The 15,000-nt window shown below is 40.2% G+C and overlaps 1 protein-coding gene across 1 annotated transcript; it reads right to left on the bottom strand.

The window, feature by feature from the left end:
- Positions 1-5,136: 5,136 nt before the first annotated feature.
- Positions 5,137-12,028, bottom strand: LOC138006654 (zinc finger protein 709-like). Its single transcript, XM_068853120.1, has 2 exons — positions 11,730-12,028; positions 5,137-7,515 (listed from the first exon to the last, which is right to left on the bottom strand). The coding sequence occupies exons 1-2, from the start codon at positions 11,803-11,805 to the stop codon at positions 6,575-6,577; spliced, it is 1,017 nt and encodes a 338-aa protein (XP_068709221.1). The 5' UTR covers positions 11,806-12,028; the 3' UTR covers positions 5,137-6,574.
- Between the last annotated feature and the right edge of the window lie 2,972 nt (positions 12,029-15,000).

Raw genomic sequence — 15,000 nt, 5'->3', positions numbered from 1 at the left:
AGCTCGGCAGACATCAAAGGAGCAAACAAAGATGCCAAGATTTTGGTTGGAAAGTCCACGACTGTGCACAATCTTTTGTGTTGCGCTCATACACTATGCATGAATTACGTAACCAACACGTTTCTATTGGCTAGTTCCTCAGCACGGAGTACACAACTATTGTGTTTTGTGCACGGTCAAGGCCAAAAAAGAGAACAAAAACTTATAACAAAGAAATTTGTCGGGTTTCATAACCATTCCCCTCTATCAACTATGTTTTAACGCAGATAAAGGCCCAGCAATACGGGTAGCATTTTTCGTGCAACTTGTAGCGCAACAATGTTGTGTTATTTTCCTCTATATTGTTACATGTGTTCTGGCAATAACTCCAAATGTTGTAATTCTTTTCATATCAGTAACTAAACCATTAATAACGCATGACAAAATCATTCGAGTTGATCATGTATGGTAAGAGTTTCAGTGTCCCAGGGAAAGTGGCACATCCCCACCAGAAGATTTTCAGAGTACCCACCCCAGTCCCAAGGTATAGCAACAGGGTCACTGAGATAGAACAAGTTCTCAATTAATTTCAGATTTTTCCTTGATCTCGTGGAGAAACTGTGCTGTCCGCTAGAAGTCATACATAAATGAAAATTTTTAGCAAAGCGCTTCGCTTAGTAAGCCACAACACTGATGTCGAGTGCTTTCTCTCGGAACTGACCTGACGTCATCGTTATTTCTAAGAGTCTGTTTCATGCATGCATGATCAAAGCATAACACTACATGCATAGAATAACTGTATTTCTAACATTTTCCCCTGGAAACTTGGTCGCAAAACACGTTTGGCACTTGATGTGCCAGAAGTTTCCGCTTGTAAAATCTGTAGAAAAGCTTAAGGTTCATGAATATTCTACTAATTTGATAATTTCGGATATATTTGATAATTCCTTGTAAATTTGATAATTTCTAATAAAGCTGTTGAATACTAACCTCACCGCTCATGCGTAACACCAATCAATGGCGAAAGCATATTAAAATTTTTACAGCTAGATCGATCTGAGTGGACTTGACGTCTCTACCACTCTTTCCCTTGCTTTGTGTCACATGAATGTCAATTTTATTTCCACCTCAGTTTACTATTAAACTAACCACGCAAGTATTTACGCTGGAAAGTAGTTTTAACATTTGTCCTGCGTCATTTAACGTTGTTCGTATCTATTGAGAAACCGTCGCCTTTTCTAAAAATCTGTAGCATACCGTGACATTAAAAGAGTACATAGACGATTTTATAGTCAATTTTAACTGGTTTTGTTTCCCGTGGTCTCTCTCTTGCCGTCATTGAAAGTAGAAACATGTCGAAAATTGTATTCCATTAATGAGCTGGATTTGTGCTCTGGGTTGATTTTCTTGGAACTGGGAATTAAAAGAGGGGAGCATAAAAAGGCTTTAATTACCCGGAAATTGTTGAATATTCAGTTAAATCTTCGAAAACACGCTTCATGATGATGGAACCATTTCTTAGAAAACCGGAAGAAGAAAAGTGGGCAATTTTTGATTCGTTAGTAATGCCTAGCTGTAAGTTTTTATGGTCATGTGATACAAATGATGATCTGTTATTGGGTAACACGTTTTACAGTGATATCTCAGGTCGAATTCACAGATTCTGGGCACGGTCTATTTTTACATTCAATATCGTTCAAGAGGTAACGTTTGGGAGCCAAATTCCGTGATTAGCTAGGCAAGCTTCAATCCCTGGATCACTAAATGGCTGCAAATCAACTCCAGGCTAGGGAACATAGTCATCTTCCAACAGCAGGATGGTCAGATTGGGAGAGGGCCATGGTACCTTGGATACCCGGTTTACCCGTGGGTTTTGAACCACGAGGACCAAATCAAGCTGGTTTCATTTGCTCAAGCATAAGAAGCGCTTTTTCTTGGCAGGCCCGACACTGTGGAATTTATGAATGGCGAGCTAAGGGAACATTGCCACATCAACCCAATTATGTTGTTTACCTAGGAAGCACATGCAGGGCAAAGCCAGGAGCATTAAGAGGCAGAATCCTTGAATACTGCACAAATGGATCCCATAAAAGAGATCTCATTAATGACGCCTTGCGCAGAGGGTATGAGCTCTGGGTTCGTGTTAAAATTGTCGAAGGAATCAATCCTAGCAGGGAAAATGCTGAGGCTACGGAAAACGCACTTCTCAATAAGTATGACTACGCTTGGAACACTAGAATCAACGGACAAATACGATATATACTACCATGATGTCCACACTCCTATTAAATAAACAGCAGGATCGTGACATTATTGTTCTCGCCTCGTTTTAGACGGCATCCTTTTAGCCATGAGTTTTGGTTTATTACGTTGAGTAATTTATGAATGGCGAGCAAGGGTCTTCTGACAGCGTTTTAAGTGTATTTTAGACACATAATCAAAAAGCTGAATTTTGGCGGGCTCCGGCTGTGTTCCCGCCGTTGATTTGATCAGCCATACATTGTTAACAGACTGTACTATTTTCTGTCACACGAAAGGATTGCAACTAAGTGGAGCTAATTATATAAGCTTATGAGTTTTATTTCTTTTTCAGTGTTGCTTCGGAACTACGATGATGTTGGTTTTACATGATTTTGAGCAAAAAATGACCTGCGACTGAAGCAGTTAATTCCCAACTTAATTTCAGGTTTTTACCTTTATCGAATGGAGAATACTCTTAATATTCAGTAGGAAACATACATAAATTTCAATTTTTAGCAAAGCGCTTCGCCCAGTAAGCCACAACACTGCTGCCGAGTGCTTTTTCTCGGAAATGACCTGATGTCATCGTTATTTTCAAGAGCCTGTCTCATGCATGCATGATCGAAGCATAAAGTGGCCATAGAAGCCGTGCATTTCTAACGTTTTCTGTTTACACATGCCGCGGTCCCCATGCAGTCCCGTAGTGGGTTACTATTAAAGTGTTTTTAGAAAGTGCTACCGCGATCCGAAGTCCCGTAGTGGGTGATTAAGTATTTGTTAATAACGAAGGAAAACACACAAACAAAATGGAAGGTCACTGGAGGCAAGCAAAAGTAAAGCTGCCACCGTTTGGCGTTAGAAAACACCACTTTTCATCCCACTTGGCTGAGGTTATGAAGAGATACACAAACAAGGGCAACGATTTATTTGCAGTGTTTTTGGAAAACGTGAAGAAGAAATATGCCACGAGCCACGAAGTAAATGAAACGTTCAGAAAAGCGAACATTTGAAGCAATTAACAATGAGATAAATAATAATAGTATATTGTAAATTAAATAATTCGCGATGGAGAGATGTAAGGGGTGTATGCATGGCAAAATGTAGGATACACCAGACCATGCATGGGGGTTTACGCATCACCATAAAAGTTCATTCAGAGCTAAAGTCAAAGTAACACGCATGTGGGTTTAAACACTCCTCGCAATGTTTTAAAACCCTTTGACGTCCAAACCGGCCTAAACCCGTCAGACGTAGTATTTTACTCTGTCTTTACTCGTCAATGGGGAACCCCTGGGAGTCAGTGGGTTAAAAACTAATGGCCTGCCTGACATTGTTGGATTGCTAAGCATGTAGTCATCATTGAAAATTCCTCCGAAAAAGTCGATGTAAGTCACCAAATAAGTATAGTGAAGCACTTCGATCGCAACCCATTATGAAAACGACTTTAAAGACAATGCCGTAAGAAAATTGGTTTGTTTCGTCGTAACTGGAGCCGGCTTACTTCATGAAGTACATGTCATTGAGATTGATATCCTCGACAGTTGATTCTTAAGATAAAAAGCGTCACCTCCTTTGCCAAGTCCTACGAGAATAACGTTACTTGTTTATTGTTTCTCATCTAAAGTCGCTAGAATACACATCAAGATGAAAGCTAAAATGTTAAAAGAGAGGTTCGGCCTAATCACCGAAACGAACGCTTAGGCTTAATCAGTAAAACGATTGCTATTTTCTTCACACGAACTCGTGAAAAGTGTAGTTAACCGAACCGTAAAATGAAAGCTAAAATGTTAAAACAGAGTTTAGGCCTAATCATGCTGATCACTGAAACGAGCGCTTAGGCTTAATCAGTAAACGAGTGCTACTTTCTTCCCATGATCTTGCAAAGCATGTAGTTAGGGTTAGACTGCAATCTTTCATTACTATTAGCCACTTACAGGCGTTTTTGTTGCACATGTAGTTGTTACACAAGCCTGAAGATGGGGGCTTTTCACTCCGGCAAACTTATTCATACGTTTATAATTTATTCAAGTTGCAAGAGGCGGTCTTCGCATTTCATACAAAGCTCTTATCTTGCTTCTCGATGCAGCTTGGATCATGGAGAAATTTTGGCCCAAATTACCGAATCGTAACGTGAATATCATTTTATCCCACAAGTTCTGACAAAGTCTTCCCAGATTAAAGGAAAAAATTTTCAACCACTTGACCGGAGATCAGGTTGTGATCACAGTCTCGAAAACTGCCCGCGATGAAATTGATGGGCAACAGTTTCGTGCACCTTGTCGCGCAACAATGTTGCGTTGCCAGTTGAGATAATTTATTGCGCGTATTACCACCTTCAAGTAAAGCTACTATCCTCGCAGTTATGGACACAATTTTAGCCAATTGCGTATAGAAGCCCGAAAAACTCAGGAATTGCGTCCAGAACTGCGAGGATCATAGCTTTACTTGATTTCAGATCCGCAGTTCAGTATATGATTTAGGTCATATATCATTTCGTTCATTTGTTACCACCTTCTTGCGCAACAAATTCTTATGTTGAAAAAAAAATGTAGACGTTGCTTTTACTTTTTGCAACATGAAAATTTGTTGCGCAAGCAGGTGGTAATACGCCCAACAGACTCCGCGCAAGAAACCATCTCAAATTGTAACGCAACATTGTTCCGCGACAAGTTGCACGAAAAATGTTGCCCGTATTACTGAGCTTTGTTCAGAAAGAAGTAAAAATATATATACACTTCGGTTTCTACTGTTGGTAAAAGTTCCGTTCGATGCCGTGCTAAGGCCAAAGATACGCTATTTCCGACACAAGAACTTTTGCTCACGCACAGATTACATTGTTAGGGGAAAAAAACTTATCAGAACAATGATCACGCGCATAAAACCCATGTATTACCAAAAATGAGTTAAATTTTATTGCCGCATTCGTTTGTGTTTTTACGATAAAGGGAACAAAAGGAAAATTTCACTTCTAGAGAATAAAATTCAGTAGAGCTGTGAATTCGCAGTTTGTGTTTGTTGCTATGCAATTACTCACGGTGACTTTCGAAATCTCTGGCTTTTCTATCTTTAGGCAAACAGTATTGCGGAAATTTAGACAAATGTCGTAAATTAAACGAAACGTAGTGATCCCCAAAGCTTCGATATTTAGGGCGCGTTTATATGGTCTCGGTTACCCGAGACAACTCCACCGAGCGTTCATATGAGAATTGCGTAACCGAGACAAGTTGATCCTATTCAATTACGCATATATTTTAAGGCGCGTCTTAAAAAAAAAATACTAATCATCATTTGCCCTTCTTTCTTCCTACTTTGCCTTTTTTTTTTTATAAAATTACACTTGCGACTCAACATCCAGAAACTGGACCGACACATCTTAACTCAGCAGTAATTTGTAGTTTGAATAAAAAGTCGTATTTTGAATCGATAGTCAGGATTTTGGCGGGAAAAGCTTTTCATTCGAAAAGCGAACAAGGGTAACTTGCATCGTATATCACCCCGAAATAATTGCTTTTTTCCCTGAGGGCTATTAAGCTGGGTTGAAGTTTCAACAAAAATACACGGGCTTCCCGTGTACTTTGCCGGGTACTGGAACATGTAGATCTAGGTAAGGTATCAACGGGTTTCAGCAACGGTTACCTTTAATTTATAACGAAACTTGTCCAGTCATGAACTCGAATTTCAGTAAAAGTTGCTTAATTCGAGTTTATCTTTGATTTTTGTCCTTATTGAATGTTAATACGAGAATTCATGACTGGACAACTTTGGTTATAAATCAAAGGTCTCAAGAAAGTGCAAGTGCAAATTTGATAGCTTAGTCTACGAAATGCTCTTCATTACGAGTCTCAAGACTAACGTGAATATCCAGACGAACTCCATACGTGCCAAACGTTTTGTTTACTTTTCATGATTCCTTTCTTTTACCATACAGGCTCCTTATCAGCTATGGTTCGTTTAGTATTTATAGATTGTAATTTTCAAATAACCTTGACTTGATAATGACGTTTAACCAACGTCGAAACGTCGTCGTTTTTAACAAAGTTTTCAGCATTTTTACCATGTTTAGATATGTTTGTTTATCGCAGTTTTTATACTTCAATTAAAACCACACCTTCGAAATTTCTTGGTCGAAACCAAAAGCCACCGAAGCAGTTTAAGTTGACGGATCCACAAATGTCACAGGTAGTGCGTAAGCTCCTCAGTGCTCAACTGCTCCAACCAACAGCTGTGTTTTTCACCCTGGTTCGAACGAAATTCTCGTCTGGTGCAGTAATGATGTATTTCTACTTCCAGTTCATTTGTACTAGCAGAGCGTTCTTGAGCACTTTTTTCCGGCACTTTTCCTGCTGCAAAACAGCTACATGCACCGCATACGTTCGTGACGTTTCTCTCCACTATGGACTCTTTCATGTTTCCTTAAATTTCCTATTTGGCTAAAACACTTGTCACATTGTTTGCATTCATAAGGTTTCTCTCCAGTGTGGAATCTTTGATGTTCCCTTAAATTTCCTACTCGGCCAAAACACTTGCCACATTGTTGGCATTCATAAGGTTTCTCTCCAGTATGGACTCTTTCATGTGCCCTTAAATTTCCGGCTTGGCTAAAACATTTGTCACATTGTTTGCATTCATAAGGTTTCTCTCCAGTATGGACTCTTTCATGATCCCTTAGATTTCCTGCATGGCTAAAACACTTGCCACACTGTTGACATTCGTAAGGCTTCTCTCCAGTATGGACTCTTTCATGTTCCTTTAAACTTCCTGCTCGGGTAAAACACTTGTCACACTGTTGACATTCATAAGGCTTCTCCCCAGTATGGGCTCTCTCGTGTCTCCTTAAATTATATGCTCGACTAAAACACTTGCCACATTGTTTGCATTCATAAGGCATCTCTTCAGTATGGACTCTTTCATGTTTCCTTAAACGTCCTGCATGGATGAACCACCTGCCACACTGTTTGCATTCGTAAGGCTTCTCTCCAGTATGGACTCTTTCATGTTTCCTTAAATTTTCTGCTCGGCTAAAACACTTGCCACACTGTTTGCATTCATGGGGCTTTTCTCCACTATGGACTCTTGCATGTGTCCTTAAATTTCCTGCTTGGCTAAAACACTTGCTACACTGTTTGCATTCATAAGGTTTCTCTCCAGTATGGATTCTTTCATGTCTCTTTACATTTCCTGCTCGGCCAAAGCACTTGCCACACTGTTTGCACTGATAAGGCGTCTCTCCAATATTCGCTTCTCCAACTTTCGTTAGATTTCCGCGTTTCGCAGGAATTCTTTTTTTGCGCATAACTGAAAAAAAGGGCGACATTCTTTTTGGAAAGTTAAAACTCTTTATCGATTCTGTTAAACAATATGACCCACCCACTTTACAATGCGGTGCGGAGTTGGGTGCGGAGGCGTGGTGGCCTCATGGTCAGTGTGATCGACTCCGAATCGAGTGGACCGGGTTCGGGTCCTGACCGGGGACATTGTGTTGTGTTATTGGGAAAGACTTTTTACTCCCACGGTGTCTCTCTCTCCACCCAGGTGTAACAATGGGTACCGGCGAAATAACGGGAGTAACCCTGCGATGGACTGGCATCCCATCCAGGGGGAGTAAAAAAAATTCTCCTCGTCGCTTCATGCCAAAGAAACCGGGATAAGCTCCGGCTCTGATGGGCCACTTGGCTCGTAAACAGACTTACTTACTACTTTACATTGTGCGCCCACATTACTTCAGTCGCCATTTTCAGGGCCCCCGGGTGTCGGAATTCTATGACCGTTTGAAGTAATCTGTTTCCATCGGGTACCAAATGGGTTATATAATTTTCCACGGGAAAATAAGCTATTTCTATTAGAATTTCAGGTTCTATTTTTATTTATGTATGACTCTCCCGGGGGCCTATAGTTTATAACCCTTATCCGAGAAGACTCCATTTGCGGATGTAATTATTTATGGGTATAATTACATAGCCAACATTTTCTCTTCCGTTACTTTAAGACCCTGAGTGTTGGTCCGGCCGGAGTCTTTCTCACGACCTCCCGCATGGCATTTTGGTGCTCCACCGACTGAGCTTACAGGTGGACGGTTGGCGGTGCTATTAAAAATGAGGAAATTACTCCTGGAATATTTTTCTCGATCTTTGTACTGCCTTTGACACACTCAGTTACAAATGCAATCCTTTTATTAATAAGCAAACTCCAACAATGTGGAATTGCTCTAGATTAGTTCAAAAGTTATCTTTTTATAGAAGGCAATTTGTTCAATACAATGGCCATTGCCCTTCCGTCAAACCTATAAATTATGAAGACCACAAGGCTGCATTCTTGTGCCACTGTTATTTTTGACATAAAATTATACTAATGATAATTGTCATGTTTCAAAAGCCTTGGAATTTATTTTATTTGCATATGATACCAATATTTTCTAATCTCAGAAGAAGCCTGATTCTTTACTGCAGAAAGTGAATTTTGAGCTGTCAAGATTAACCTCCTGGCTTCAAGCTAACAGGACTTCATTGAATCTCGAGAAAACGAAATTCACAATATTTAGGTCATAACAAAAGAGGCTGACCCTTGATCATGTAACAATAAAACTATGAACTATGTGGTTCTAATGTTGATCGGGTAAGCAAAGTTGGTCCCTAAGGAGTCATTTTGGAAGAGCATTTGTTGGCTTTGGAAGCTGCACATTGCTTATCTTTCTTCTAAAGTCTCCAAGTCTATAAGTATTATCAAGCTTTTGGAAGCCACACGTTGCTTACCTTTCTTCTAAAGTCTCCAAGTCTATAAGTATTATCAAGCTTTTGGAAGCCACACGTTGCTTATCTTTCTTCTAAAGTCTCCAAGTCTATAAGTATTATCAAGCTTTTGGAAGCCACACGTTGCTTATCTTTCTTCTAAAGTCTCCAGGTCTATAGGTATTATCAAGCTTTTGACCCCTTTAATCTCCTCTAGAAAGAAAGCTGATGAGACTCCTAAGGCAAGAGCTTTTGTTTGTAAATCTTATAACTAGAAGGAAAGAGAAACTATTTTTCAAGCAAGCACAACGAAGCAAGCCCGCTGGAATTCATATATTTAAAGATGTAGCAAAGGAAATTATGGTGAAACACACAAAACATCATGCATAGTTAAAACACATGGGGTCATCAACAGATTTTCATATGAATGAAATGATATATGAAATGGGTCATATACTGGACTGCAGATAAGAAATCAAGTAAAGTTATGATCCTCGCAGTTACGGATGCGCAATTTTAGCAATTGCATAGAGAAGCCTGACAAATTCAGGACTTCTGAGTCAATGGAGTTTGAACCCATGACCTTGCGATACCGGTGCGACGCTCTAACTAACTGAGCTACAAAGCCACTGACATTGGGAGATTGTCATTTGTGGGATCTAATTTTCCTGTGAGGAATGAAACAATGATCGAAATGATATATGAAATAAATCATTTACTGAAATGGGGATACCAAATCAATTCAAGCAACGATCCTCGCAGTTATGGACCAGCTCCCAACGTCAGTGGCTTCATAGCCAGTTGGGTAGAGTGTCACACCGGTATCGTGAGGTCATGGGTTCAAACCCTGTTGAAGTCCTCAATTTTTCCACCATGCATTCCCTTGTCTCTATCACTGGAGCTACATCGTGTTTGTAAGTCCATTGATGATGAGGAATTTGGTTTTGGTATATTCATTGCAGATTTAAAAGAAGCTATTTATACCATGATGCATACATGTAGAATTCTATTAACTAAGGAAAACCATTATGGTATATAAGAGGTGTTGTGCATCAATGGTTTGAGTCTCATCCCACACAAAACAGTTTGTATACAAGTATGTGTGTAAATGGTCAGAATTCAACTTCCCTGCCAGTAACTTGTGGTGTTCAACAAGACTCTATTTTAGGACTGTTCCTTTTCTTTCAGAAGTAAGTATGTGTACTAACTTTTAATTATTTATTTGCTTATGATACTAATATTTACCTTTCCAGCAGAAATATCGACCAAGCGCACAAAAAAATTCTACCTTTTGTCAAGCAATTTCAACCAGATTTGGAAAGCTTAAAGAACATACTAATGGACAAATGGTATTTAATTCAAAAGCAGCCTAGTCTCAGAGAGATGTTGAAGGAATCTCCCTTGATCTCTTACAGAAAAGGAAAATCGCTTAAAGATAATTTATGCTTGTCAAAGCAAAACTGTAAAGGCTACTAGAACACCACGGACACACAGCAGGAGTTGCGTTGGTCTGTCAAACCCACGCATTTTACACACATGTTACATAAATTGACATTTTTACAAGCCTCCTTTGAGTTTTAATGGACAACAGGTCTTTAGAAAGTGGGCAACTGAAAAAAGACCATGGGAAACCAAAAAAACAAAACTGGTTGCCCAAAGGGCAAATTAGTAAAAAATGTAAGTGTTGAACACTGAACCCTTTAAAAAATTCTGTACTATATATAACTGTTGTATTCTTTAATTATTCAGCTTAAAAAAAACTGTCTTCATAGAAGAATTTCATTAAAATACAGTACATGATCAATATGCATTGCTCGCAGTTAGCAAAGGCTAGTCAAGGCGAGCAGTGTTCTTTCCTTGAAAGAACATCTTTATTGTAGAACCTTAGTGCATGTATAAATACTTTAAGAAAACAAACACTTACTGATGTTTATACGTGAAAGTTGAATTTCATTGGGATCAGCCTAACTCACTGACGAAATTAATATGATAATTTATATACACTATTTCCTGTTATTATGATCTTGTTGTCTGTTTTTCGTAATATTTGGTCTATCATATGCATTCATGCGTTTACATAAGTTCTTAATTAAATTTATCATGCCTTGATGAAGTGTGCCTTGCTTGCAAGACAAAGGTCAGAATGCATAACATATTTTTAAGATACTGTACTGCGTGACAAAAATACATTGCGTAACTAAACGTCATTCAGAACCCACACTCTTCCACGACTTGGATGAAGATGTCAGAATAGCGACATCCGATATGGCTGTGGTAATGACAAAAGAGTAAGCCAATTCTTCGGGCGCAAAGACCAGTTTATTATCCGTGAAGCGTGACCAAGACGCTTCCCAATGACTCCTTTTACCTTTATGATCAACTGATAGAGATTGATTATGAAGCAAGTTAGACCTAACTGGCACTACATGTAATAACATATTATGTTAATAACACAGTATATTTCGAACATATATACATACTGTAACATTTTAAGCCAGTATCTAATGGCTTAATTTGTGGTCGGTATATTGTATACTGTAACATTTTAAGCCAGTAATCAACGGCGTATTTATAGTTACAGTCGGTATATAGTTTGTTATACCGACCATAGTTAGTGGCTTAAAATGTTACGGTATATATACTGTGAAAACAACATATTAAGCCGTTATCTAAATGCCCAAGTTAGACTTAACCGAAGGCAAGAGGGTGCACCCAGTTATTTGACTATTATACCAACTAAGAAACATACATATCTTACTGAAGATGTAGTAACAATTTTCTTACCTTTGATTTCAATTACAGAAGCTTTAACCAAGATTCGAAGTGTCGTGTTGGGCGAATGACGAACGTTGTATTTCATGTAATTCACTGGCGAAAAATGTCTGATTGGTCGACGCCTTGTCGTGTGATTTCAATAGCTCGTTTTTATTGTCACGCAACAAAAAAATTAATAAAAAACAAAACAAAACAAAACCATTCAATGAAATACGCCAAAAACTTGGAATGTTGTAGGAGACACATTTATAAATCACCTCACCAATTCTCAGGCCTGTGCGGTACATAGTTTCTGAGATATTTGTCGAAGCGTTTCACTGGAAGAGTCACAATTCTAGGCTTGTTTGTCCATTTGTTCCGCTATTACAGATCACGGTGTAATTCAGAGGAGACGCAAGGCTACTACACGAGTCGGACGAAGTGCTACCCTACTTAGACTAATCACCTTCCAGAGGGTTTATCAGCTTCATTCTTCTTGGGTGCTTCCTTGTATAGATGTCAATTATGTCATCTAGGTCAAATGTGATGTCTGTGTGGACATGCAAAAGAATCAGTGCGGACAAGCGGTCTGATCCTGTACTGCTTCGTTTGTTAGTTTTAATCTCCTTCAAAGCGGAATGGGCGCTTTCCACAATTGCTGCCGACACTGGCAACATCAGCGCCAAGCGGAGAATTTTTGCAATCTTGGGGTAGAAAGACACACTCATTTCGGTTAAGGTGTTTTCGATGGTTGATGCTGGACTTGTTACCGCTTGTCATTCTCTTTTCGAGATGACTTTTTCGTGCTTTTCAGTTCCTCCACAACAAGCGACACTCTGTTGTAGGCGTTGATCACGTCTTGGCTTGGCCATTGTAGTAAGAGGCTCAGACCTCTAAAAAAGCCTGAAAAGTAAAGGTTGACATGAAGCGCAACAACCCACCTACTGCTACAAAGTTGCGTCAGAAGGCCACGAGCTTCAGTGACAGACTTCGAATCCCAGTTTCCGTTTCATGAAGACATGGAAGCAAGGCTATCAACCCATCTTGTGTCGCATAACATTTTCACTTTCTTGATTCTTCTTTCAGGTACTTCGCCTCCTGTCTGATTCTTTTCACAACTTACAGCTGAAATACACTTCTCTAGTTTACTCTCCTTTTTGCGTGGATACTTGCGGAAAATCCCTACCTGTTTGACTGTATCGAGCATTACTTGCATTTCAGATAGTTTGCAGGATTTAGTAAATGCAAGATTGAGATCAAGGTTCATGCAGTAGTAGTATTCAGCCTTGGGGTAGACTTGCTTGATTCTTGCAGCACAGCCTTTGTTAGCCCCTACCATGTTATCCGCACCAGTTTTTCATGTCAAGTCCAACCTGGTCGATTTTCTGTACAATTTGTCTGGGCAGAACCTCGCCTGTGACTTCTTTACACTCAATAAAATCGATTAACCTTTCCACAGGCTTATCGTTCTCCAGGTATCGAAGAACAAATCCAAGCTGCTCTTTATTGCTAACATCAGTCACCTCATCGGCTTGAACTCCAAATAGAGGACCATGTTTTGCCGTTGATTGTAGTTGATGGAGATGGTCCCCCACCACTGGGTAGGAATTGGCTGAAAGACCTCCAGCTGAACTGGCACAACATCTTTCTTGTGAGCAAGACTGAAACGCTGTCAGACATATTGAAGCGGCATGAAAAGGTGTTCAACAAAGGACTGAGAACCATCAAAGGCTTCAAGGCGGATATTAATTTGCAAGATGGTGCTAAGCCTGTATTTTGCAAAGCCCGGCCAGTACCCTATGCCCTACGCCAAAAAGTTGAAGAAGAGTTAAACCGTCTGGAAAGCCAAGGAGTAGTTAAGAAGGTGGAACGGAGTGACTGGGCTTCGCCCATTGTTTGTGTGCCAAAGAAAGACGGAAGTCTTCGTATCTGTGGGGATTTCAAGGTGTCCATTAACAGAGTCCTTTTAGACAACCCATATCCACTGCCAGACGCTGAGGATGTATTCGCCACTTTGGGTAGTGGAACTGTGTTTAGCAAGATTGACTTGTCAAATGCCTTTCAGCAGATGGAATTGACGGCTGACAGCCAGCGTTACCTCACGGTGAACACTCACAAGGGGTTGTATGCATATCAGCGTCTCACCTATGGTATAGCCTCTGCTCCTGCCGTTTTTCAGTCAACAATGGATCAGATACTGCAAGGGATGGATAAAGTGCGTTGGCATATAGATTATATTCTGATCCGAACAGAGCCCCATGAACACTTGCAAGTATTGGATGAGGTGTTGACTAGGTTGGAGAAGCATGGCATATTAGCTAAGAGGTCAAAATGTGAGTTCATGGTGCCAAGTGTGGATTTCCTGGGGTACCGTGTTGACGGAGGAGGACGGCATCCCACAGATGAAAAGATTTCAGCTATTAAAGGGGCCCCGAGCCCGAAGAATGTGGCAGAACTTCGTTCCTATTTGGGACTGCTAAATTATTATGGTAATTTTATTCCTAATCTATCCACATTGCCGCAACCGCTCCATGAACTGCTTCGGAAAGGAGTGAAATGGGCTTGGACAGAAGAGTGTGAGAAGGCGTTTGTACGTAGCAAATCTGAGCTTGTGGCTGACAAGGTGCTTGTGCCATATGATGAAAAGAGAAAGCTGATTCTGGCATGATTCTGGGGGCCGTGATTTCACATGTAATGGATGATGGTGAAGAGCGTCTCATTGCTTTTTCCTCGAGAGGACTCACAAAGAGCGAAAGGAATTACTCGCAAATAGAGAAGGAATCCCTGGGAATTGTATTTGGTGTCCGGAAGTTTCAAAAGTATCTATACGGTCGAACGTTTCACCTGTTAACAGATCACAAGCCATTAGGGACTAACCTGGGTCCTAAAACAGCAGTGCCTACTTTAGCAGCAGTTAGAATGCAGCGCTGGGCTGTTATTTTGCAGGCGTACAATTATCAGATGGAGTATCGCTCGTCGGCAGAGCATGCTAATGCAGATGCCTTATCACGTTTATCTTGTGACCTCAGTCCCATGAAAGAAGAGGCAGAAATGTTCTTCTTCTCAGGTCTTGATCAATTGCCAGTTGACTCGAAGGACATCAGCAGGGACACACGGAGAGATCCTGTGTTAGCGAGAGTTTTGGAGTACACCTTCGCTGGATGGCCTAATCATGTTATTGAAGAGGAACTTAAACCGTACTTTACACGCCGACATGAGGTAACAGCAGATCAAGGATGTAGTTTATGGGGAATGCGCGTAATCATTCCGTCATTGTTAAGGAACCGACTATTGCAAGGGT

The sequence above is a fragment of the Montipora foliosa genome, chromosome 6 (assembly GCF_036669935.1).
Source record: "Montipora foliosa isolate CH-2021 chromosome 6, ASM3666993v2, whole genome shotgun sequence".
NCBI classification, from domain to species: domain Eukaryota; kingdom Metazoa; phylum Cnidaria; class Anthozoa; order Scleractinia; family Acroporidae; genus Montipora; species Montipora foliosa.
This window is presented reverse-complemented; position numbering and strand designations above follow the sequence as displayed.

Excerpts from the sequence above, each read along its gene's own strand:
- LOC138006654 (XM_068853120.1), bottom strand. The coding sequence starts at position 11,805 with ATGAAATACAACGTTCGTCATTCGCCCAACACGACACTTCGAATCTTG. Across the intron at positions 7,516-11,729 it reads TTCTGTAATTGAAATCAAAG|TTATGCGCAAAAAAAGAATT; the intron begins GTAAGAAAATTG and ends CCTTTTTTTCAG.